At 37.4% G+C, this 25,563-nt stretch overlaps 2 protein-coding genes across 4 annotated transcripts; both read right to left on the bottom strand.

Annotated features, from left to right (window-relative positions):
* Positions 1-6,473: 6,473 nt before the first annotated feature.
* Positions 6,474-7,092, bottom strand: LOC122652139. The gene is made up of 2 exons (XM_043845810.1): positions 6,772-7,092; positions 6,474-6,628 (listed from the first exon to the last, which is right to left on the bottom strand). The coding sequence occupies exons 1-2, from the start codon at positions 7,059-7,061 to the stop codon at positions 6,526-6,528; spliced, it is 393 nt and encodes a 130-aa protein (XP_043701745.1). The 5' UTR covers positions 7,062-7,092; the 3' UTR covers positions 6,474-6,525.
* Positions 7,093-8,430: 1,338 nt separating this feature from the next.
* LOC122652960 (serine/threonine-protein kinase TOUSLED-like) lies at positions 8,431-24,308 on the bottom strand. 3 transcript variants are annotated; one of them, XM_043846846.1, is made up of 16 exons: positions 23,983-24,308; positions 22,697-22,786; positions 19,836-20,057; positions 18,784-18,834; positions 18,482-18,589; positions 18,357-18,401; positions 17,651-17,763; positions 16,281-16,347; positions 15,128-15,194; positions 14,834-14,931; positions 14,513-14,692; positions 14,060-14,270; positions 13,606-13,870; positions 9,892-9,946; positions 9,038-9,199; positions 8,431-8,725 (listed from the first exon to the last, which is right to left on the bottom strand). In XM_043846846.1, exons 1-16 carry the CDS (start codon positions 24,196-24,198, stop codon positions 8,630-8,632), a joined length of 2,046 nt encoding a protein of 681 aa, XP_043702781.1. In that variant the 5' UTR covers positions 24,199-24,308; the 3' UTR covers positions 8,431-8,629. The 3 variants fall into 3 exon arrangements, with proteins under 3 accessions (XP_043702781.1, XP_043702782.1, XP_043702783.1); XM_043846847.1 differs by having other exon boundaries at positions 19,836-20,045; XM_043846848.1 differs by lacking the exon at positions 19,836-20,057.
* Positions 24,309-25,563: the final 1,255 nt, after the last annotated feature.

Here is a 25,563-nt window from a genome sequence, read left to right as displayed (position 1 = left end):
AATTGGTCAAAGATTTTTGAAAGGAATCAACTTTTGAAAAATTAAAGGCAGGACGACTGCATACGATAAGATTCTATCTTATCTTCTAGCACACGACAAACCTTTTGGACCACCGACAGAATCCACTGTTCATCTATCAGATTTTATAATCAATTGAAGTTCGATGCTTATAAAAGGAGGATCCCAAGACTAGGAGAAGACACTTCGAACTTGGCTTCTTAGCTTACTTTGTATTTTCTCTATTTTTTGCTTAAATTGCCTTTGTATCTCCGCGCGTTTATGTTTGGGGCATTGCTCGATGGATTAATTACTCCCACCCAGCCCATCCAATTGCCTTCCTAATATTTTTGTGGGCTTGCACATGCTGGACTAGGCATCTAGGCTTGAAAGCACCCTAACTCAAGCCTCTTGAACCTGCATCATTGGCAGTTGCCACTCTTTTAGATAACCTAAAATCTTGAGTTATGTGGCTTGTGTCATCCATTAGGATATAATTCTATCTTTAGAATTAGAGTGGGAATTATGATGAAAAGATGTGATATCACAGAGCTGATATAAAGATACTGACTGATTTAAAGGGCTTGAAAGGGTTTATACAACAACAGAAGTTTAATGATTTAAAGGGTCATATCATATCTGACCTATAAGATAGAGCACAAAAAATGCAAGAGGACCTAAAGGGTCATATATGACCTATTGATAACTTAGAAATGTAGAAGTGGTAACCTTCAAGCCAAAAAAGTTGCAGCCTTTTTTTTACTGTCAAAAGGGTAGAACATCCCATGTAGCTTCCAACCATATGCTTGGAAGGAAAAAAACATGTAATAAAATGATAGATTGCACTGTGTGATCATCCCATTAGTTGATCAAATCAAATGAATCTATCAGAGATATTATTCTCCATGAATGCCAAGGATGGAACTTCATAATTGTCGTAAGGCATAAGTATAAACAATGATTTCAAGGCTTTGTTTCAGAGAACATTTTATAAAACTTCTTGTTACATTGACCATCATCAATATGAACTGATGAAGAATGTCATACCACTAGACATAGGAAATGTAAGCAATACATTGTGGGCTTTCATTTCCACCAATATATAGAACTCTTGACAATCTAGAAAGTCCAGATTAACTCTAAGCAGCAGAACCACCAATAAAACTCCCTCCCTCTTTCCATGCCATCTTGGGAATGACCCAGAAACAGTAGGACTGACTTGCTATCATCAGAATAATAACATGATCCCTTCAAGTCTCACGATTCCTAACCCTATTAGACTGCTCTTTGATGCTAAGCCTATGCTTTCCCCAAGAGGTACTGTAACACTGCAGTGAGAGAGTCTTCCAACAATGACAATTAGAATGCATCAGTCTTGGCACCTCTCCATCAATAGCCATTGCCTAGAATCCACCAAGAAAACAGCATAACACATGCCTTTGCCTACCTCAACTTCTTCCAAATGGCTTATTAAGCTCTCATTCTTGTCCTTCTACCTCTACTTCACATGCTGTAGTTCCTTCTTCCGAGGGTTATCACTAAACTGACCTACTATCATGACTAGACTTCTACTTTCTAAGCTCTATTACACTTGTAACTATCAGCTATTGTCCCCATATTAGAAGTATGTTCTCTCCAAAGTTTATAAAGTACTTCCTCTGGACCTAGCTTGATAAGAACATTTGGTTTAATAAACGAAAAATCAAGCCATATACCATAGTTCATACAAACTGAAGAAAACTAGCTATGTTAAATATAATAATTGCTGCCTACTAGGCCTCTTTGGATGGATGATCAAAATTCCCAACTATAATGATGATAATTTGGTCTTTGGAGGGGAGATTAAGATAAAATTCTAAAGATGAAGGGATGTTGGGATGATAAAATTCTAAAGAACAGGGCTATTGACACCCATTTTTCTCTCAGAAACTCTATAACTACTTTATACCAATTGCACTGCCCTTATCAACTAGTTCAAATCAACCTGTCAAGTCAAGGTTTTAAAACAAGGAATTGGTATCTAAATTGGGTCTAGTTGATTCTGATCTGATTCCATTTTGAATTGGCTGGAATCAGCCTGAACCCTAGAAACCCACTAAGGATAGGTAGCTACTCTTTGAATAGAAGAGAGTGCTTGGACTAAAACAGTCTTAGAACCGATCAGTTTTTTTTTTTTTTTTTGAAAGAAGAAAGAAAAAAAGCTGCATGGAGTGCAATATTAATCAAATTAAATACATGTAATAGACTTTCCCTGAAACTATTACAGCATATGAAGGGTTGTGGCAAAGTCCCCATTGGGTATTATCATTGAAGCATGGTTTGTGGCATGGTCTCATGATTACTTGTAAATTTCAAAGTTTACTTGTTGGGTCTTTAGCTCAAATTGGTAGAGCACTTGGAACATGAGGATGTGTCAAGCATGTTCCAAGGGGATGGTGGTTCGAATCCACCATTACCCTTTTTATTCAACTGTTCATAGAAGACAATCATGAGCATCATACAGGATGATGAGTAGTTTATAGAATCATGTACCAAAAGCCAAACTCAGATTTCTTTTTGATGAGTAGTTTATACAGGACCTGACTTTATGCTTGTAGTCTTGTAAACTACCCTTTGAGGACATGTACTTGGTGTCTCCGAATGTTCCAAATTCGGTTGTTGGTTTATTATGGGGAGACTATCTTATAGCATCAATCATCCAGAGGAAAGCAGTGGTTGAAATGGATTATTCAATGGATGATATGGGTTAGACAGGTTACAAAAAATAATTAATGTTGATTCCAAGGTATCTATCAAGTTACGTATTGGTGTATAACTTGTTTATTGATGTTGCCAAGATTCATGTGTTTCTCAGACTATTTCAGGATAATCTGATTTCTCCTGTAAGGTAGTTCTGGGTTGGATTTTAATGTCTGGTACACATGAAAAACAGAGAAGAGGACTAGTGAAAACTGAGTTTTGTTTTGGAGCTTTTTGTAAATTCTGTGCTACATTAACCATGTGCAATGTCCTGACCAATTGAGGAGAGATAGAGAGAGTTGTCCAAAGCTCTCACTGACTTGTACGAATCAATAATCAGTGATTCATTACATAGAAACAAAGAGTGACAGTGTTGGATCCTCATCACCCATACAGAGAAAAAGAAAAGAATCGAAGTTGTAAAGCAAAGGGGTGAGAACCATTTCCAGTGTTGCCGTTTAGTAGTTACAGAGGTGTACAAAGTGACCCTACTAGTGCCGAATTGAGGGAGCACAACGATGTAAGCACATCTCAGAGGGATAAAGCAATGCCCCTTTTGTGGGGCTTGATGTTTATAAAATCTTGTCGATTTCATTTTGAGCCTTTTGACCTCATTCACTATGCTTCACACGACCATGTTTGTATTGATTGTATTACTGTAGTCGTATTGTATTGGAGAGTTTTGAGGGCCTATGGTAGGGGTGTCAATCGGTCGGTTCGTGCCAGTTTTGGCCTGAGCTGAATTAATTTCGGAAAGCTTTGGTTTCAGTTTGGTTTTGGCTTCATATCGGTTTCTTTTTATCGAATTGATTTTGGTTTGGTTTGACGTGTATATGTATCCAAAATTATGAAGAAAAAAAATTAATCCGTTAAGTGTACACAAGGCATAGGTGTCCACTCCCCCAACACAAAATACACAGATGGGTTGAATAATTCGTTCACTCTCTTTCTCTCTCTCTCTGTACATGGTAGTATCTTTTCTTTCCCATATTTTCAATATTTTTTTTATTAAAAATAATTTTTAATGTCCTACCATCCATGACTTTATATGTATTTTAGTAAAAATGACAATTTTATAATTTATATTAATCAATACAAAACTGTTACAGAAACAAGTTTTATCAAACGCCTTTCAGTATTAATAGTGTTCTGGATACGTTTCTGGAACATGTTTATCAAACAAGCTAGTAACATTATTTTGGTAACAGTAACACCAAAATACGTTTTTTGTCAGAAATGGAACAAAAACACTAGTAACGTTGTCAAACTGTACCTTAGTATTCCGTAAAATGATCCTTAAATTGGGTTTTATGGTTAAGAAGTTGGACAACTGTATATATATGTTGAAGAGTGAGTAGTTTTACTATTCTCTCCTTGTCTGTTGACGACATATTGTTAGCTGGAAATGACTTGGATATGCTAAACAGAACTAAGTATGAACTTAGTAACAGATTTGAAATGAAGGATATTGGGGAAGCATCCTATATCTTAGGAATTCAATTCTCGAGGGATCGAACACAATATAGGTTGTGTTTGAGCAAGAAAAATACTTGAACTTTGTGTTGAAAAGATTAGGATGCAGAATTCCAATCTTTCATCAACTCCAATTGTGTTAAAAATCAATGTCCTCAAAAAAAGACAAGAAAAGTTAAATGTAACTTATGCTCAAGCAATAGGTAGTTTGATGTACTCTATGTTGTGTACACGACCGGATTTGACCTATCCAATTGGTTTGGTAAGTAGATACTAAAGTAATCCTGGCTTTGCCCATTGGGAAGCAGTGAAAAGGATTATGAAGTACATCAAAGGAACTAAACACTTGAAATTGTGTTTCCAAGCAGAAAAGCTTGAGATCATTGGATACTTTGATGCTGACTTCGGAGGTGATAGAGATTATTGCAAATCCACCTCTGGTCATGTGTTTATATTTAGAGGTGCAGTTGTTTTTTGGGATAGCAAGAAACAAGGGTGTGTTGCAAAGCACACACAGGAAGCTAAGTACATTGTTTGTATGACAACTACTCATGCAGTCTAAATAAGACGGATCTTAATGGAATTTAGGTTGGATCTAGTAAATGATCCAATGGAAATTTTTTGTGATAATCAGACTGCACTAAGCCTAATACACAGTGGTGCAAATAGCTCAAAGGAAAAACATATAGAAATACAATATTATTATATACGAGCTATAGAAGGAAAAGGTGAAATTAAAGTAAAATATATACCTAGTAGTTGATCCCCTTACAAAGGGAGTTCGTGCAAAAGCCTACATTAAACATGTGAATTTAATGGGACTTAGATTAGTCTAAGTCTGGAATAGGAACTGAATGTTCCCCGTCATGATAATGAAAATTTTACAAGATTGTTTATGGGAATATGAATAGAAATGGAAATATCACAACAAAACATCCTAGAAATGGAAACTTGAAATGAAATGCAATTCTTGGAATGGGAATTATGAATTTGCATTCGACCAACATGGACAAGTGGGAGATGTAGGGATGTGGCTACATTGGCCTCATCCTATCTTACCCGACATTATCCCGTAATAGAAGGAACAATGACCTTATACGACATTATCCCGTAACAGAAGGGATGAAGAGAGAAGTAAATGAGGATGGGTGATTCTGCATTTTGCAGAAAGGAGTCGTTGCTCTCTCCAATGATTCCCATGACTGTCATGACTCTTATAAAGACTGGGTATTGGTAGTCGAAAGTATGATGATTTGAAGAACACCAAATCCATTGCAAACGTTTGCGGAGCCCCAAGTCTGAAATACTCATCATCTTGTTACTTGATATAATACCAAGAACTGTCCGCTTTGGCTAAGGCTCACCACGCGGCCTTAAAATGCGTCATAACATGTGAAGGTTGGCTGCCACTTATATGGACATTCCATGTCCTAAGCACAACCGATATGGGACTAAATTCCGAGGAACAACAACATTAAAATTATAATACGGCAGTCACCTCTATTGGGGTGTTCTGAATGGATGTGTCCAAGGGACACTTTCTCCCTATTTATATAAAGAACGAAAAATGGATGTTGGGATTACTCTAGAAATGCTCTCTTACTCTCTTCCTTGCTCTTTGATTGAGTTTACTTAGTTTTAGATACTTTTACGTGAGTTCTTGAAGTTCCTTTTCTTATTGGTTAAATACAACCGGCCGAGTTTATCCCGGCGTGGCCCAATAAGTGAGTGCAACTACTACTGGATGAGCCACTCGGGGATTGTTTTATCTTGAAGGCTCATTCACAGGAACTCGATTGTGCATCATAGGGGGCGTTTACAATTTAAAGGAAAGTGAAGTCTGGCACATCTCAGCTCCACTGTTTCTATAAGGTTTTACATCCTTTATCAGGTTCATGATGTCTTGCATAGTATTTGAGTTTGCCATAATCAACCTCGATTTGTCTATAATTTAGATAAGTATTCAATTCCCCTTTTTACATGTATTATCATGTACGTTTTGAATGAATATTTCTATAACAATAATTGAGCAAATTCAAGTATGTATGGCATGCCTAAAGACTGAATCGCAGTCAATGTAATTCAGCCTGGTGCAACTATAGGTTGAGGTTTATCGATCCCTAATCTGTAAGCAACCAATCAACACCTAGTACACCAAAAACTAGAAGGTTAAAAGAAAAATCAGTTCATGCTCATTCATTCATTTAGGTCCTCAGGTTAAACAAGAAAAATTGAAAAGGAATACAAAACCAATTTGATTTAGACATAAAAGGTCTCTTAGAACCTCATAAGAACTGTATAAATGTGAACCATTAATCATTCATCTAGGTCTAAGGGCCTGAAATGCTTTCCATCTATGAGATAGGTACCAATAGCAAGACGTACTGCCCATACATCCTTAGGCTTTCTTGCCACAATTCTGCATAGTTGACCTTATAATTAGCTTTTCTTTTAGCAAAAGTAAGCAAGTAAATGGATAAGAAATGGAGAATTGTCTCCCCACAGCATCCATACAAAAGAAAGAAGGTAACTGATCGAAGCTTAAGAGATGTGAAGGGTTACCTTCCCACATCACCTGCCTTAACTAAACCTGTATTGACCCTGAGACATGGCACTGAAGCTGCAGTCTTTATAATCTCTGGAGCTTCAACGAATACAATTGGAGACCCGATCTGAAGTTTTGAATTCCTTTTGGGCAACTCTGACTGCTTTTCTGGGAATTCAGATTCTGATGATTCACATCTGAAAACCATATGGGGGTTTTGAATCCATGTTTTCAAGTATTTTAATGGTGGGTTTGGGTTGTATTGTAGCTTTGAGGAGAATCCAGCACTAGAGAAAGATAAAGCCATGAATGAAAAAGAGAACAGGTGATATGTGTAGCTCTCTCCTAAGCTTATCTATTTGAATGTCTTGTGGTAACAAATAGGATTTTTCAGGAATGGTCACAGATCACAGTTGGATAGGAGTGGGCCATCAAACTGATGGGTCCCTATTCTTTCTTTCTTTCCTCTTTTTTTTTTTTTTTTTTTTTTTTTTTGGGGGGGGGGGGGGGGTGGGGTTGGGGGGTTGGGGATAAACCCCCCCACACCCCCAACCCCTTAACCAAGCAACACCCCTCCTCTGTGAAGCCGGAGAGTCGATCCCATGATTTCTTAGGACCCTACTAGCTCCTACTGGCAAGGATTCCCATACCACCTAGTCAAGGATGCAAATGTGTGGTCCAAGAAAGTTTCTGTGACTGCGAAGATTGAGAAAATCCTGTTAGAACAAACACTAAACAAAACACGAACAAAAACAAAAAACAGAGCAAGATGACACAAATAATTAACGTGGTTCACACACCAATATGGTGTGTTACGTCCATAGGCGCAGCTGAAAATGTTTCACTATATAAATTGGAGAAAGCTAAAATGGATAACTCTTAAGAACACCCAAAAACGGCATTGCTGCTCTCTCCCAGAAACCCTAAATGGAAAACCCAAAATCTCTCTCTACAAGAAAAAGTTTTGGAGCAAGTACAAGAATTCAAAACATACATAACAAATCTCTCTCAACCTTTTCCACTAGATCGATTTCCATTTGGATATCAGACATTCACATCCTCAAAATAGTGTTACCACTTCTATGTTCCAAAACCCTACCTCTAATCTATATGTTTCTCCCTCTCCTCTTTCCCCTTTTTTTTAAACTCACATCATATATTCCTCGTTTTGCAAAAAGGCTATTTCCCAACTCAAACCTGCAACCATTAGGTCGCAATGGAGCAACCTTACCGTTGAATTATCCTGCATTCTTGTTAACAAAATGGTTGTTGCATCAATCTTTCATCTGCTTTTATTTTTTTTTTAATTTCTCCGTCTTTGTGATGCTCAGGGTAATCTCAACTTGTTACCATGTCACTCCCATAAACAGCATACCTTCAACCTACTTGATCCAAAGAAAAAGCACTCTTACGAGCTATACAATAGGAACATAGACAGTATAAATTTTACGGTTGGCCAAGCCGCGTATGTCAAGAGAAACTCGATTCTGTATCACGTGGGCTCATATTTGAATGAACACATGCGTTCTAACTCAATCATCATATACAAGAGGAACCAACAAACCATATTGAATTTAGAGCAACATTTGGAAACGAATTCAATGGGAACATAAAGTTCATTACCAAGAAAAACTGAACCCAATGTACAATTTAGTAACAATTGAACTTGGACAAACCGCAAACCCCCCCCCCCCCCAAAAAAAAATATTAAAAAAAAAACTACTGGAGGAGAACCTATAAGATAGAAAGGAAAATACAAAAGCTGAACAACATTTACAAATTTCCACTTGGGTATTTCAGTAACAATTGCCACCTAAAGATGATATAAGAATGTCATTTATGTTCTGGGTCCATCGTCTGAGTCATTCTTCTCTATCATTTCTTCGCATAAGAAAGATATGGATCTTGAGCAATGGTTAGAACATCAGGCCTCTCAGCTTGGTTATATGTTAAACATCGACGTATAAGATCCTGCGAAAATTCAAAAAGATACAGATAACAGGAAATTACTGCTAGGTCTGCCACAAAACAACCCCTTTTTCTTCACGTTTACCTGACTCTCCCAAAACCATAATGCATTGTGCCTCTTGTAAGGATCACTAAGCATCTAAAAGCAGATCTTGGAATCAGAGGTTTGTAATAATCATATGGAAAGAATATTCCAGAGTACTTAGTGTTAATTCATTTACGATTTTTCGTAGGAAAACTAGAGATTCTGAAATGCCAGACAAGAGGTTAATAAAAGTTGTACATCTACAAATTACAAAAGTTGAAAGAGCTCACCTTTGCCTCGTTTGAGATGGCAGGCCGAGATGGAAACTCCACTTTGCGTGCTTTAATAATTGTATCTTCACGAAGTATCCGCTCCTGGGTCTGGTCATGCCCAAAAGGGCGTTTACTAAAGAGCATTTGGTAGAACAGCACACCAGCTGACCACACATCAACCTGTGTACCAAGCAGAGTTGCCTGTTAATATGGGGTCTCCTCCAACTACAAACACAAGAAAAGCTCATAAAAAATGCACATACAAATTGAAAATTGAAATGCTTGAGTCCAGAAAGCTCATGCCAGAATCAGATTTTCACCAACACCAAGCCAAACAGTTCTCAGAAACACAACTTGTTAATTGGTAAAGTTAAGGGAGGTTAAAACTTCAATGCTACACCTCGGGTTCATGTTTTTTCTTCACGCATTAGTAACTAACCATTGATTTAATAATTCAGGTGTGAGAAGAACGGTGAGGTTCAAATGTTCAATGGATTGTAACTAAAGGAATACAATGTGTTTGGGGGGAAGCTCAACTGTCTTCTTCCCCATAGGTGCCACCTTTCCTCTGGTTGCAATTCATTGACCTGTCAAAGACTTCAAATAGCAGGCAGGTATCCAAACTACAAATACCCAATGGTATCTGTTACAATTCTAAATACAGTAAGCCCTCTTATAACTCATATTCTGTTAGTAACTACTATTATATCTAATGATATTTTGAGGAACCAAATTGGTTTCACAGTTTATCACAGTTACTTATAACAAAAACTATCAAGTAATGACTAAAATTTCCTTCCACCATTATTACTAATTACAAGAGGCCCTACAGTCCTAAGAAAGCAAAAATTGCAAGTTTGGAGGCAACAGACCTTAGATGATATGAGTGGTGTCTTGGAGAGCTCAAAGCACTCTGGAGGCAAGTACCTGAGAGATAACAAAAGGCATGGTCTGTGAGCCGTTCCTTGTCCAAACATAAGAAAAGCGCAGAGGAAAATATTAAAAGCAAGTTAAAAGAAATGATTCATATCAAAGAACTGGACAAAAGCAACACTTAAAGAGGATGATGGTGGACCTTGGTGCAATGGTTAAGGTTGCTCCATTGTGACCAAGTGATCACGGGTTCGAGTCTCTGGAAACAGCCTCTCCACGAAGCGGGGGTAAGGCTGCGTACATTATGACCCTCCCCAGACCCTGCAGTGGTGGGAGCCTCGTGCACAGGGTACGGCTTTTAACACTTAGAAAAGGATGAAGTTGTGAACAAGAAGATATGTTCCTATAGTGCATTGGCTGGGATTAGGGATGGCAACAGGTTGAAAACAGGATAGTTTCACTCTACTGAACTTTATGCAAGTCGACCATAACCCACCCAACCTTTAAAGCACACACAAAACTTTCCAATTTTACAAGGAAATTAGAGAAGGGAAAATGGATTTATGCAAGGATGGGTAAGGCATTGCCCTAGGGATTCCAAATACCAACCTAGCCCTAACCTAGTAACAAGGTTTGAGATTTCAGTTGAAACCATCAAAATCTAGTGAAAATTCGGTTTCAACAAAGGTTGAAACGAAAGCAGTGCGACTCATAAGGGATACCATGATTTGATCGAGATTTTTGTAGTTTCAGCAAGATATTGGTCATGTTTCGCAATTCAGTATCACTTCGTAATGATACAAAAGTGCTTTTATAAGCAGTGTTTAGATCAAAATGGGTCGAAATTTCAACTCATTCTGCTATTTTCGGCGGTTTTGACTTTACAAGGGGGAAAAAGACCAGATTTGGAAAGAACGATTAGAGTCATATTCTATCCTTTCTACAATGCCCATAGACGAAGTGCTTCGTTTCAGATCAATTCTAATGGTTCCCAGTCAGATCCAAGAATCAATAGTCAAGGGTCAATCGCTGAGAAAAATCTGGATTGGTCTTTCATTGTTTGCTCTGTGGCAAAGGTCAAGGCTTGTTAAAAAAATAGGGTATGGCATACACTAGCAACAGTTGTTCTTGATTGCTTGCAAGTGTACAATTAAATGATTTTTTTTTTTCCTAATCCATATTAGAGTTGATTTAATTGAATTTTGTGTGTTTTATTATTAAATTATGTGTAGAATAGGCTATATTAGAGAAAGAATACAATACGATACGACGTACACTAGCAACCTAGGGTCCAAAACCAAACTACCATTTGGATGTGTTTTTTATAATCTACAGGTTCCAATATATTTAGAATGCTTAATTAGGGTTTCCTTGAAGTTTCGGGCCAAACTATGACCATTTGACCACCAAAATGGTCAAATGAAACTTGCACAGCCAAAATGGTACAATTTTAGGTCAAAACCTGACCGAAACCCGAAAAATTATGACTTCTTGAACCGTGCCTAGTTAGGGCCACTAACCATTGGGGATAACACCTTTGCTATCTCTAACTGCAAAGACATTCACTCAGCTTCATAACAGTTTTGAAAATCAATATGAACATATTCCCATGATGAACGATAGAATTTGTACTCAAATTAGCAAGTTCTTTCTTACTCAAGCTGTGTAACTCAAGCATGCATATAAAACCAAAAGAAATCGGTAAAGACAGATAAAACATAGCCCCATTTTGTGAAGAAAAATTTTCAGGTAACCAAGACAACAAATACATGGAATGAGGGAAACCTGAGATGGAGGATATTTAGATGATTGAGCAGCTATAACCATAATAACAGAAAACATTGAATCAGAATCCACAGATGAATGCGTTGTCTGTGGGAACTTGGCATAGCACTAATATTACAGACCCTCTTATATACAATAGTCTCTTACATCTAATGATATCTTGAGGAGCCAAGTTGGTTTTACAGTTTCTAACAAGTAGCTATAACTATTACCCTCATAATAAATAAAATATCTTTTCATCAATATTATTGATCACAATTATACACAAGACAGACAAAAGTCAAGGCATTTTTTTTAAAAGGTGTCAATGGAGATAATTACGTCATGTACAACAAAGACTACTGACTGCACAAGAAGCATGGTACAAAATTTCGCGATATATCACCGAAATTTCGGTAAATTTCGGTAATTTTGACACTACCGAGTCGAGATGGGCTTCCGAAATGAAAAAAGTTCAAATTTCGTAGAAATTTCGGTATATTTCGTAAAAATACTATGTATTGAGCAGTATATTTCGGTAAATTTCAGTACATTTCGGTATATTTCGGTAAATTTCGTAAAAATACTTTGTGTATTGAGTATTGAACTATTGACTATTATGAAGTTTATGAGTTATGACTTATGCACTTATGACTTTATGAATTTAAACTTTAAAGTTTAAACTAAAGGCTACATTTGACTTTATTTTTGTTTCATTACTTTGTTTAAATTTCTTATTATGTCTTTTAATACTTAAACAATATGTATTTAACTATTTTATACATCAGGGTTCGACCGTATACAGTCAATGAAGGGTGCAACCCCAAAACACCACTTTGAGTTCCATTTTTTTGCAATATAAAGGTTTAAACGTGTTTATTTAGCTTAAATAAGGGTGTACATGAAGTATCAGGCCTTAATATGACCAAAAACCCATCGAGATGGAGTGCCGAAATATGGCAGAAAAAATACCATATTTCGGAGAAATTTCGGTATATTTCGGATATCTCGGTAAGCCCGAGATACCGATATATCGCGAGATATTGAACTATGACAAGAAGTGATATGGTGCAAGAAATCATACACCCCCCCCCCCCCCCCCCCAAAAAAAAAAAAAAAGAGCTTATGGATTTAAGAATAAGGATATAAGAAGATAAAGTGGGAAGGCATAGGAGGGTAGGTGTATCTTGCCTCGGGAAGTAGGGATAATGATTTCTTTTGTTGAGTGGCTTAACTGAGGTTCCATTACCAAATGCATCAGCACAAGAATCAGTTCTTTTTTCTCTAATACAAATTTTCAAACTGTTAATACAGATGGGGAAATACTGTCATATTAGATGCGCAAAACTGGAAAAAAGGCCATAATGTCAAAGGAGGCAGAATGCAATAAGGTCATTACATTAGTTCCAATCATGTATAGGTGGGAAAAAAGGGCATTTTTTTTCTCAATTTCCTATTTTTGTTCTGGAAAAAGGTCATCAGCCACGCCCCAGCCTGGAGCCTTCTGCCACCCCTATTTGCTCCACATGGTTTCTTCATTTGGCCATATTTTGACCATGGATAGATGTGGAGACCCCTAAATAAGCCAAATGTCAAGTATGGTGGCCTACTTCAACTCAAGGCCACCAAGTATGGGTTTTTCCCTTGTTCTTTTGCCAATGGTCCCTGTTCTTCAATAGAGTGGACTGCTTCAAGCAATATGGAAAGCATTATTCCAATACAGTGACGTCAGACTATACTGAAACTTAACCCTTGATCAGATAGTGGCATGGATAACAACTACAAAGTTTTCAGTGTCCACACTCCACAGACACAGTTAAATAGCAGAAAAAGCCATGGCAGCCAGATTGCAACTCCTCTTTGCTATTAAGAAAACAAACACTTGAGATATTTCCAAGGCAATGAGCTTGTTTTCAATTTCTTGAAAACTAAAGGGAAGCACAACTTACCAATACGTTCCAGCTCCCTGAGAAGTAAGTTCCATGCCCTGGGATCCAACATCATCTTCCACTATTTTGCTTAGACCAAAATCAGTTACTTTGGCAACTCCAACCTCGTCAAAGAGAACATTCCCTGGCTTTAAATCATAATGGATAATCTTCTGTGGCCGTTTGTTCAAGTATACAAGACCTTGAAATATCTGAACCATAATAATCCTAGCTTCCCTCTCTGGCAATATAGGTGTCGCTTTAAGAACTGCATCAAGATCTTTACCTGAGCAAAAATTACAAGAGACCAATGAAGGTAGGCCTTCCAGATTCCAAGAACCTCATGATTACCTTAAGAAGCAATTGTTCAGTGCTCAATGAGAACCAAACAAAATATTTTCGTTATGTGCTATATAACTATAACAGAATATAACTACCATGACAGGGATCATAAGAAAGTAGATTATAGATATACCACTACAATACTCCAAGATGGTGCAGAATGTGTTCTGATCGATCTCAAAGATATCCCAGAGCCGCACGATGTGATTATGCACCAGGCTCTTATGAATGTTGTATTCTCGAATCGCATGTCGTATGTAACTTTGCTTCTTGTCTTCACTCCACTGGGGATTCAATCCATGCAGCTTGCATGCAACATATCTATACTCCACCAAGTCGTATGCCTGCTTGAAAGTTCCCACTTCAAATCACTGCAAAAGAGTATATTCTCACAAATGCCTACCATAGGCAAACAAATGTTTTATTTTATTTTATTTTTTTGTGTGTGTGTGGGGGGGGGGGGCGCTCAACAGGAGGGAGGATTTTTGTCTCATTTGTTTTGGTGAATACATCCACAACCAGAACACAAAACAAAATTCTTGATGAGCTAGTGCCTAGTAGACACAAAGCAGAAATGGAATTGTACCTTGTAAACCTCACTGAATCCTCCCTTCCCAAGAAGGTTTAAGAGGGCATATCGATGATTCAGAATCTGAAAATTATTGAAACGGGAACCATCCTCATCTCTTATACGCTTCATTTCACGTATAAGCCTTCCCTTCTCAAGTTCATAGCGATCCCTTTCACGCAATGAAGTTTCTTCCTCCTAGAGAATTATGGAATGTAAGTAGCCAAACATGATAAGATTAGAAATGAAAGAAAATGATAAGAGAACTTTCTTCGAAATCCAACTTGAGGGCATGTGAGGAAAAGAAACTGGAAACTAAATATGACAAAAAAATCTTACACGTTTGATGCTAGTTAGACGGGATTTACAAATCTCATCCTGAATGAGATAATCTTCTTCTGATATCCCTGTTTCAGCATCGCTCCCCTCACCCTTATCTTCGAGGCAGAGTATAATATTAAAGCCATTCAAAAGCTTTCATTAGTGTGCCAGTTTAATGAAAAGTACACCAGTTTGTGAATAATGTCCAAAGGAAAGAAATGTGCCAAGAAGCATAAATCATAGTTTTGTGCCCCAAACTATGGAAGTAAACCTAGAATTGAATTAAGATACTGATGAAATTTGAAGGATTACCTGATTGCCGTTTCTTCAACGACTTCCGATGTCGTTCGATAGCCTCCTTAGTTTCCAATAAATGTCTCTAGGAAAATAAAATGATATAAGCAATAAAAACAATTTCGAGAAAATAAAGAAAATACAATTAAAATTTGAATAAGATGATTAAAGAAAGACCTTGGCCCCATACAACGACAACAAACTCAGCCTTGTCCCAACTTAATGGGGTCGGCTACATGGATCCAATCAAACAAAAAAGGTAAAAACTGAGAAGTGGAGAACTGTCTTTTCGGCAGATAGGCTAATGGGGGACAGAATAGGAGAGGGGAAATCTGCGGAGAAATCAGAGGGGGAGGGGGAAAAAGAAAGGGGGGGGGGGGGGGTTGTGCAAACGCACAAACTCACTTTTTTTTCAATTCATACTTGCATAATCTCCCAATACATTGGTTACACATCTATTTATAAAACCAAAAAATAAAGACTCCTAATTACTTACTAAAACCAGGCTAACTAAAATGGAAACCCAATAAAACTCAAATTGGAAATTTCCCTACATGTCTAATAACATCCTTAAAATAAAAGATTACATAATAATTTCCCAAATAAAATAAACTTCCTAAAATCCTACTAGATCCAAACACTCAAACTGGACCCGGTTCAACTGGGTTTGGGTCGGTCCAATGTAGTACACCAGTTGGGTCGGCCCGGTCCAAGATTGTTCTGCATCATAGGCTTAGCATCTCAAACAGGACACCAGTTGAAGTGACGGGGACTAATCACAGTTTTCAAACTCCTGCGGTTACTAGAAGACTAGAGTTAGAATTTGGCCTACCCTCAAAGGAGCCTCTGTAAGCTCAAATGGATCATCAATCCATCCCCAACAGGTATCTAGAAACTTTATCTCATTGTGAAGGCCCTCATATTATCATTACTCAAGAGTTTGATTTTTTATTCTGATATACTATTGTCGCTTCCGCAGGTAAAGATAGAAAACATTTTATCTCTAAAAGAGTAAAAGTATGTTCAAATGACATAACAAACACAGTGAGCATAGATATTTAAGAAGGAAGCCATAAGAAAATGATTAATTACAGGTAAACATAAAATAGAGAGCTTGGACAACAAATTTGGTAGTTATAAGGCAAACAATGAGCAGCTGAAAAGGTCATACAAGATGTGCATTAAGATCTTTCAATACTTGCCCGTCCTCCCACATCTCAGATATAACAGTTCCAGCTCTGCATCACAACCACACAGCAAACCGACAGAAATTAATAATCTGGTAAAGTCAAAAGGATTAGAAATAAATGTAAAAGAATAAGAGACTTTCAGCATTAACTTCACCTCCCCTTTTCTTTTTCTACTTACAAATATCAACAACCATAGGGGTGTCCCCTAGGAAAAATAGTTGAAATGGGTAAAAAAACCTTCTACATGGTTATGAACTCTCTTTTAAAATATTCTGTAGCATACCAAACTAAACAATGCGTCCTTTATTGCAAAAGTTTTGACTGAATGAACCCCAGAATATGGAGCAGGTAGCATAGTCAACAATATTGCCTAGTCTTTTGCTATTGGTCTACCTTTTCTTCTTTAATAAATGTCATGATACATGAAAATTTGGAAAGAACAAGTGACAACAATTTCAAAGAAGCAACTAATAAAAAATAACACTTCTAAAGAGAGGAATTATATTAAGCCACTGTTCTCAAGGACAAATTACACACGCTTAGAAAATATAAAGATAAGAGAAGGAAAAATTAGAATAAGATTTCCCTCAACTTCTGTGGGTGAAGCATAAATTCAAAGCTAACCTATGAGTTGTGTTCCTCATAATATTAATAGAAACCTTTTCTTTTCATTTGGAGTGATACAAACCAGAGAATGCGTTAAAAGCATCATTTTCAGGTCGTCGCCTAGGCTCCACCTAGGTGTCCGGGCTCTTTCTTGGGTCTAAGGCGACAACACACCTTGTTGACACTTCACGAATTCACTTTGATTTATGGTTATTGCTTTGTTTTTTGACGAATATGCATATATTAAATCCTATGCTTTGTTTACTATATGCTGGTTTTCTCATATTAGGTCATTACTAACATAATTAAATCAAATTGCATTGATATAAATTCTATGTTGCATATAAACATAATTATATATCATTGCTATATTACATATAGTTATCACAGGTCAAGGTATCAGCAGCACCGATACCCAATATTGATACGATACTGATACCGTAGCAGTGGAATCGGTAAAAGGGAGGGTAAAATGGTCCAAAAAACCAAGGTTTCGGTATTTTGAGGGGCAAAACAGTCCGATCCGGCCCAATACAGCTGATCTGTATCGGTATCGGCTGAGATCGATATGGGTACTGACACTGATAACTAAGACATTGCTAGTCATTAATGCACATCTAGGGCACCTTGTCGCCTAAGCACCCATCCAACGCCTTGTTAGCTGTCTTGGCAACTATACTTATGAGAAACTATTCTACATCTCTCGCACCTCGTCAAAAACAATGAAAATAAATAAATTCAATACCTGATTACACCCACATTTCCAAGCCTCAAAGATTCCTGGCGTACTTTCGATCTTGCTTCTTGCCTCGCTGCTTTCGAAACGGATATCAGCAGATCAGATATGAATTTTATTCTCTGCATCAGAGGAGTGCATACCAAGGCAAACGATCATGATAAATGGTTTTACAACCACAGAAATGGTGGACGTCATATTCAAGGATAACAGAAATATCTTGACAAGAAAAACTCATAAAAAAGAAAACCGAGAGGGGCATATAGCCATGAGAAACTTTTTATAATGCTTCCGAAGACCCGAGAAACTAATAAAGAACGAAGCAAGACCAAATGATTGGTTGATCATGATATCTGAACATGCAAAACCCTTTGTTTCCACTGATGGTTGAGGGGACAAGTGTCTAAGGCCATGTTTGGGGACCAATTCTTATTCTCAATTCTAGCCTAACATTATATATGGCACCGGGGTGATACGGTTCACTCCAATTCAGGCCCCAACTCCAAGAGTTGAGCTTCAGGCCAATTCTCCCATTCACAATTTACTCTAGGAAGCCAATCAAGAATTGCATAATTGCCATTCTGGTGGACCTTCCACAGAAGCTTATCTTAACTCGACCATCAAGTGGACAGTTCCCATTGACGTAACTAGTATTATCAGCCTATAAAAGAGCATATCACAAAGAGAAATCTCAAAAGTACAGAAAGAATAGCACCTTTGGCTTTATTTGCTGTTCATGATCTTTATAGTCTTTCAATTCCTGTGGACACGACAAGTATGCAAATAAGAATGTACACAGTATATTTATAACTATATTCTATGACACTATATGACTAGTACCTTCTCTAATTGGCTGCAAAGCTGTTGATGATCAGATGCTTCTTGGTGAGATTTATGGAGATCCTCCTCCAATGATGCAACCCTTGCACGTAAAGACGCAAGCTCCTCCTGATTTCAGGTTATTAAAGAAAATGTGGAAAGAACCATGAGAACAAAGAAAAGTTTGATGTCTCTTTCAGCAATTGGTCATGATATCATTTGCCTCAAGAGAACTGAAGAGATCAATACAAATTGCAGCAATAGGAGGATCAGCTCCATTAAATCCATTGCAAGAAATAGAACCATAAAGCATAAGATGGTACCTCCAAATTTGTCTTATCATCCTTCCAAAGCTGCTCTTTGGGCCCATTCTCCTGCCAGAAGAGCGAATGGAAAACGATTAGCTTGTATGCAGTAACACAAAATTGCACCCAATACCTTTACCAATTTAGAGCACCAATTTTTCACAAGAAGTTCAGTTTATGTTCACATCAGACTGTTCATATCAGATGTTCTTGATTTTCTCATGACTTGTTCACATCAGCTGCTCTGCCATTTCTGCAGACTTAAAGAGGATTTGTGAAGATGATTCATATAACTAACCAATATACACAGATATGGCATTACATAGTGTTGAGCTGAAGCTTGATAGATGGTTAACCAATATTTTTATTATCAGAAAAAAAAAAACATTTTTCTGGAATTTAATGAAATAATGCAAATGAGTGATCCTAAAATCTACAAGGATTTGAATATATGGAAATAGTTTGACAGGCCATGCAATCAAGAGTTTGCTTTGAAGGGTCGAGTAAAGACAAACAAAAATGTATGCATAATTTCAGCAGAAGGAATACTTGCATCAGGTTGGAAAGAGAAAAGAAAGATTGTCCTGCCTGCCTGCCCCATTGCAAGTGAAGGGAATTTGTGAAAGATCATCAAATAGGTCAATCAAGTAGACCAGCTGGGAAAGTTTTGGGCTCATCAGGTCCCAAAAATATGATTTATAGACAAGTACATTTCCTTTCAGACTGCTGAAAATAATTTTCTAGATAGAATAATTGACCTTTTTGGGTTGATCATAAACAGTATACTAGGAGTGTAATATACAGGAGCTTGAGCGTGGGGATAAAAAAGAGTGTAGGGAGCTGTGCAAATTGCGCAAACGGAACTTTTTGTGCAATCATTGGATCATATATTGTACCAAAGTCTATAATAAAATCTCACGGTCAACCTATCAGAAGGTTGGACCTCCCCAAGGGATGGAGCTCTCAATGTCTACTTGGCATCCATTTATGACGCTGTTCTTCTCATACTACAGCATAATGTAGACCTTCTTAAAAGGATAATGCATTAATGCACTCTATTAAATGCTCACCTTATGTGATGAGTTCTCAAGCTGGCCATTTGATGGTGATACTGTGGAAGGAGAAACTTGTTTCCGCACTTGGTCGTTAGCCCTTGAACCACGTCCCCTGCTTGAAACAGACCGTCCCCTGCCACGACCTTGCTTTTTCCTACTAGCGTCATCCAAACTAGTTTTTGCTTCCATGGTTTCTACACTCTTTATCCTTCCATCAGCTACACCCTGGTTTATTTTCTACCTTCCCATTAAATCCTTTGTAAAAACAAACCCAGAAATAAACACATAAACAAAAGACCCAAACCAGACAACTTGCACAAGCACCAATAACACAAAGCATGCCCCTGAGAAAAATACAAGTTGTTATCAAGCATCAATGCATTCAAAGCTTAGATAAACAGATCATAAGAACTATCACGTTCCTTTTCTTTTTCTCCAGATAAGATTCTCTTCCTTTTATGCCCCATTAGTCATTTCTGTTTTGGTATATTGGGAAATGTGACAGTACCTTCTTCAAGTAGAGTTTTAATAGGAGCAGAGAGAAGGGGAGCGGTAATAGTCTACGTCTCAATAGTTAGTTTTAGCAAACACTGCACCACACAGCCTATCAGAAGTTATTCTCTCTTGGCTCACTAATGTTCTCAGCTCGACATATTTTTCTTTCATGGATGCCGCCATTGGCTTACTATTTGTGCAAGGGGAGAAGGTTGGGAGGCTAATATGTGAAGGTGTTTCTGTGATTCACCAAAAGTTGTTGATCAGGTAAACTCCTTGCTATTTCAGGCTTCCATTACAAAAAAATTCAAGTATATACCCACTCATGAATTTCTGTATGATCAGGAGAGTATGGTACATAACTCAAGTTGATTTTGACCAGGTATTCTTGCCGTATGTATTTCCAGATTAGAGTTTCTTTAATTTCTTGGTAAAATTCTTAGATTACTCATCACTCATCACCATGAGAGAGCACATCAAAGATATACATTCATGCATGCAAAGTGTTAATAACGTTCATAATTGTGGTACTAGACTTTATTAAGCAGTAGAAAGTTCTTATTTAATATATCCTGCCTAAAAACTTCTCTAGCATTTCTTAACATACAATAACATACAGCACATGATACTTATCCTAATTTGGGATCATTGTACCCACCAAACCCACATCTTCAACCACAGCTGATAATATTGGCCTTTTCTTTCTTCGCCATTTCTTTCTTTTGAAATTGACCATGTGAACTGTAGCTAAATATTGCAGAAATCAATCAATCAATCAATATTTGTTAGGATCCGGTCAAATTCTGTCATAACAACCAGAGGGTTTCCTAAAACCCCAAAGTGATTCAAGTGATTCACGATCAATAAAAGTAGATAGAAGCCCTGACGCAAGCCATTTTACATGGGGAGCACCTAGTATTGGAGGTAATAGATGATGAATCAATGCTGAAACCTTCCGTGGTTATCAAAAGAAAGTCAGAAGCAAGACTAATGCTCAAAAAATCATTAGAAACATATACTTACCTTTTCCATACATACCAAAAAGAAAAATTAAAAAGAAAGAATCATTAGAAATACACAGAAAGGGAGATCCCTAGTAACCCTCAATTTGGAAGAACCTGAAAATGGTCAATCATTGCCCATTCATACAGGTAAATTTTACAGGTGCAAATAAGTAGACATGCCCTGTACTTGCATGCCCAGTTATAACAAGAACCAATAAGCTACAGCCAAAGACACCCTCCAAAGAAGCATATCATAATTTTTCTCTCGAGTTACCACAGGGAAACAGCCCCCATATCCATGAAGATCCAATTCACAACCACGAACTCATTGAAATCGAGTACCTTCTCAATGTGGATCTGAGTAATGCAGATCAACATGTTCATGGTTTTGAGGTTAAGTTAAGTCATTAATTGTCATTTTAAAGAAAAAAATAAATATCCATGGAAAACTACATAAAATGGTCATGTGTGTCAGTGTCTGAGACAAATACATGTGATTGACACAACAGCCCCAAAATCTCGACAAACAAAGATGTCCATAAATGTGTATAAGAATGATGTTTCTTCTACATGTAATAATGCTTGTTTTCCTGCAGGCAATCTTTATCTATATCGTCATTCTTCGTTCCCCATATTTGTAAGGGGAACAAATACATGAAGTGTCCAGAAGCATGATGCTTGTAGCACTATCCATAGGCTGTGGACATGGGCAGAAAATGAAAAATAGGTTTTTCTTTCTTTTGGGATGGCTAAATGATTATATGCAAATGAGCACAAAAGAAAACATAGACTTCCCAAAGCTGTGAGGGCCAAAAGAATACATACGATTTTCTTAATTCTTAGTTAAATAAATGGGGAAGATAAAAGGTTGAAACAGTATTTATGCAACAGTATTCCATTCTGAAGTGAGAGATCATACAAAATAAATTTTCTCCCCTATTTTTGGAAGCTGTTCTTTCTGCACCTGTGTCTGAGTGATTCAGTTAATAGTAGTTTCTCATTGATCAGTTCCTTCTTGTGTTTTATGTAATTTTAGCAGAGTCTAGGTCTTTAGGACATTAGATTGAGCAGGATATTCCGTAGCGCCATTAATAATAAAGTTTGAGCTTTACTGCTCTACAAGTAATGATAATAAAATTGAGTTTCAGGACTTCAGCAGACACTGCTGAGATTAAAACTGAAGATTAGTAAATTTTATTTAGTACAGAACTATCTTTTTGAATACATTCTGCAAGTACTTTGGGGAGAAAACAGTCAAACATGGAAACCATAACAAAAATTGCAGAGCTCATAAAATGTCAACTTGTTGCATATATTACAGGAGAGTAGAGCAACCCCCTAAAATTCCAAATAACAAAGAAGTAAACCACATTATACCTCAGACTGTTGAAAAGCAGTTGTTAAGTCATCTTCCTCAAACTTTTGCCGCTTTTGGGTGTTGGGTTGTATAAGAAACTCGCCTCCATTCTGCATTCAGAGAAGACAAGCATTAATGGGGAGGGATAGACTGATAGTGAATGTCAATAAAAGATGGAGCTCAATATATGAAAAAACAAACAAAAGAAACCCTTGATTTGGGCTCATGAAAATCAAACAAGTAGAATGCAATTTCTCTCAAGTTACTGATTAAGGTATTAAACCCTAACAGATCTATGGTCCACTGATCTACTGAAATCAAACAATTCATAAACCCCCGATAAATAGCAAATATGTAACCAACCATGCATGAAGCCTATCATCCAAGTTTCTAAGCTATTAGTAAAAATCAACCAATTGATGATAGGGAGACACCATAAAGTGATAATTTTAGGTACCTACATTCAATCATAAATAAAGAAGGAGAAATAGAGGATTATGTTACACAAAGAATTAGAGTAGGGTGGATGAAGTGGAGAGGTACGTCTGGAGTGTTGTGTGATCGACGTATTCCTTTAAAACCCAAAAGGGGAATTTTATAGGCAGTTATACGACCAGCAATGATGTATGGAGCTGGATGTTGGGTAGTGAAGAGAAAACATATAAAAAAAAACTTAATCAAACTGAAATGACAAAATTGAGATGGATGACTGGTAAACTAGAAAAGATAAAATAAAGAATGAAAAAATTAGGACAAATTTAGGAGTAGCTCCAATAATTTGAGAGAATGTCATTTGAAGTGGCATGGACATACAACAGAGGTCTTTGAATGCCTCAGTAAGGGAGAGCGATATGATTCAGATTAGAGGAGCTAAAAGAGTCAGGGATAGGCTTAAAATGACCTTAAGAAAAGTGGTGAAGAAAAACATGCATAGCTTAGAATTAGTAACAAATATGTCTTTAAATAGGCTGGTTGGAGAAAGAAGATTCATGGAGCCGATTCCATTTAGTTGGGACAAGGCTGAGTTGAGTTGAGTTGAGTTGAGTAAAAATCCATGCTGCACGCAATATGTGAACCTTCTTCAGGGTTAACTGTGCAATGTAGCAACTCACAGTAAAATAAGATGCAAAATGCATAAATGACACTAGAAGAACAATAGGAGAAGCGAAAAAGTAATTCAGAAGCAACACTAAAGTTTACACTGACATTAGCAGCAATAATAGTCACACTCAATAGGCACATAGTTGACTTCTTTTCAATCAGAAATAAGACCTTTCTATCTACGAAATGAAGGGAAAAAACTCACATCATCATCAGAATCACTTGAAGTTGAAGGCTCAGCAGAATCCTCCATAGCTCCAAATTTTGCCGACGAAGCAGTGGACCAGGTTGCCTGTACGGGTGTGGTCGAGGAACCCTTCCCTGCCATCCTAGCTTCAAGCTTCGCAAGCTTTGTCGGCAGAGATGGGTCCGACTGATTTGAAGAATTCGAGGAGAAATGGATTAGCATATCTTCCGACATGATGAATACAACCAAATGCAACAACGAACTCCAGAAACCCCAACTCAGATCATCCAAACTGCACAAACTCACGCAATTAAATCCTCAAAAATTGCCCCTTTTAGCCCAGAAATAACCATTCCGAACCTGGAGTTCTACGAATCCAAACTAAAATGGATAGTGCTCCAGCCTTAACCAAAAAAAAAAAAAGATGAAGCGGAATAAAGATAAATCTCTCCTATAAACAGTATCTTTAGAAGAATATTTGATCATTGGTAACCAAGTTGGCCACAAGGAGCTATTGATATGATGCAAAGCTGCCAAAACCAAATCATTACAGATCAGGAAAATAGATAATGTGAATCTAATTGAAATGAGATTTAGGGTTTGTAGATACAGAAGGGTTTTCTTTCTCTGATATTAGGAAGGAGGATTGAACCCTTGAAGGGAGGGAAAGATCTTTCAAAGCTAACACTAAACTGAAAAGTAGAAGACCAAACTTTTCTTCATTGTCACACTTTTGTTCTTTGGAAGTAAAGTAGTTCTATGGGCCTTATGTAGAAGAAACCAAGTAAAATAACTTTCGGGAGAGGGCTCTCTGATCAGGTGCCATAGAATGATAGAAGAGGGCATCACAGAGGTGTGGAAAAATAATGGACTAAAATCCTCTGCACTGCGAGCATCTGGCGGTGCACTGCAGTGCGGGTCTGAGAGCTCGACATGTGGAAGAAGCTTCATCCATCGGTGCCAGCTTGATGCAAGATAGTTTTCTTTTCTTTCTTCTCGAGCTCAGCACCGTTGGATGTTGATAGAATACAGTGATTCTGTGTCCGCATCTTTGTCATCCTGTATAGAGAACTGAGTCAGCATGTGCATGAGCTTGACCTTCTTTTTCTGATTAGGACAATGCTTTGCAAAATGTCTAGTTTGACCACAAGCATAACATTTGGTAGAAGTTTTGTCACGGAACTTCTTTCTCTTAAATTACTTGTACCTCTAAGAAGAAGGACGGTGCTGTAGTTTCTTGAAATGTCTATGCTTAGAATGTTGTTTGCTGGCATCATGAGATTGAGTGCGGTACTTGGAGAAATGAGATTTCTTCTTTGAGGGACACTTACAGTTGTTCTCCTTGCACTTGATCTTGAGATAGGACGTATCACAAGCATCGATGATCTTATGGGTAGTTTTCTCCCATTGTTTGAAGAATTGTCGCTGATCACATAATTTCTGGAGAACATTCAATATCTCTTGATAAAGCCGACCAATAGGGGTTTGGTCAAGTCGGAGTCCCAGATGCTGCAGAGATTTTAAAGCATCATTTCCTAATGGTTCAGGGAAAGAGTTAAGAAACACCTGCTTCATATTAGGATCATCAAGGCCGCCAAG

Source organism: Telopea speciosissima, chromosome 2 (genome assembly GCF_018873765.1).
Source record: "Telopea speciosissima isolate NSW1024214 ecotype Mountain lineage chromosome 2, Tspe_v1, whole genome shotgun sequence".
In the NCBI taxonomy this organism is placed as follows: domain Eukaryota; kingdom Viridiplantae; phylum Streptophyta; class Magnoliopsida; order Proteales; family Proteaceae; genus Telopea; species Telopea speciosissima.
Note: the sequence above shows the minus strand (reverse complement) of the source record. Positions and strands in the feature narration are given on the sequence as shown.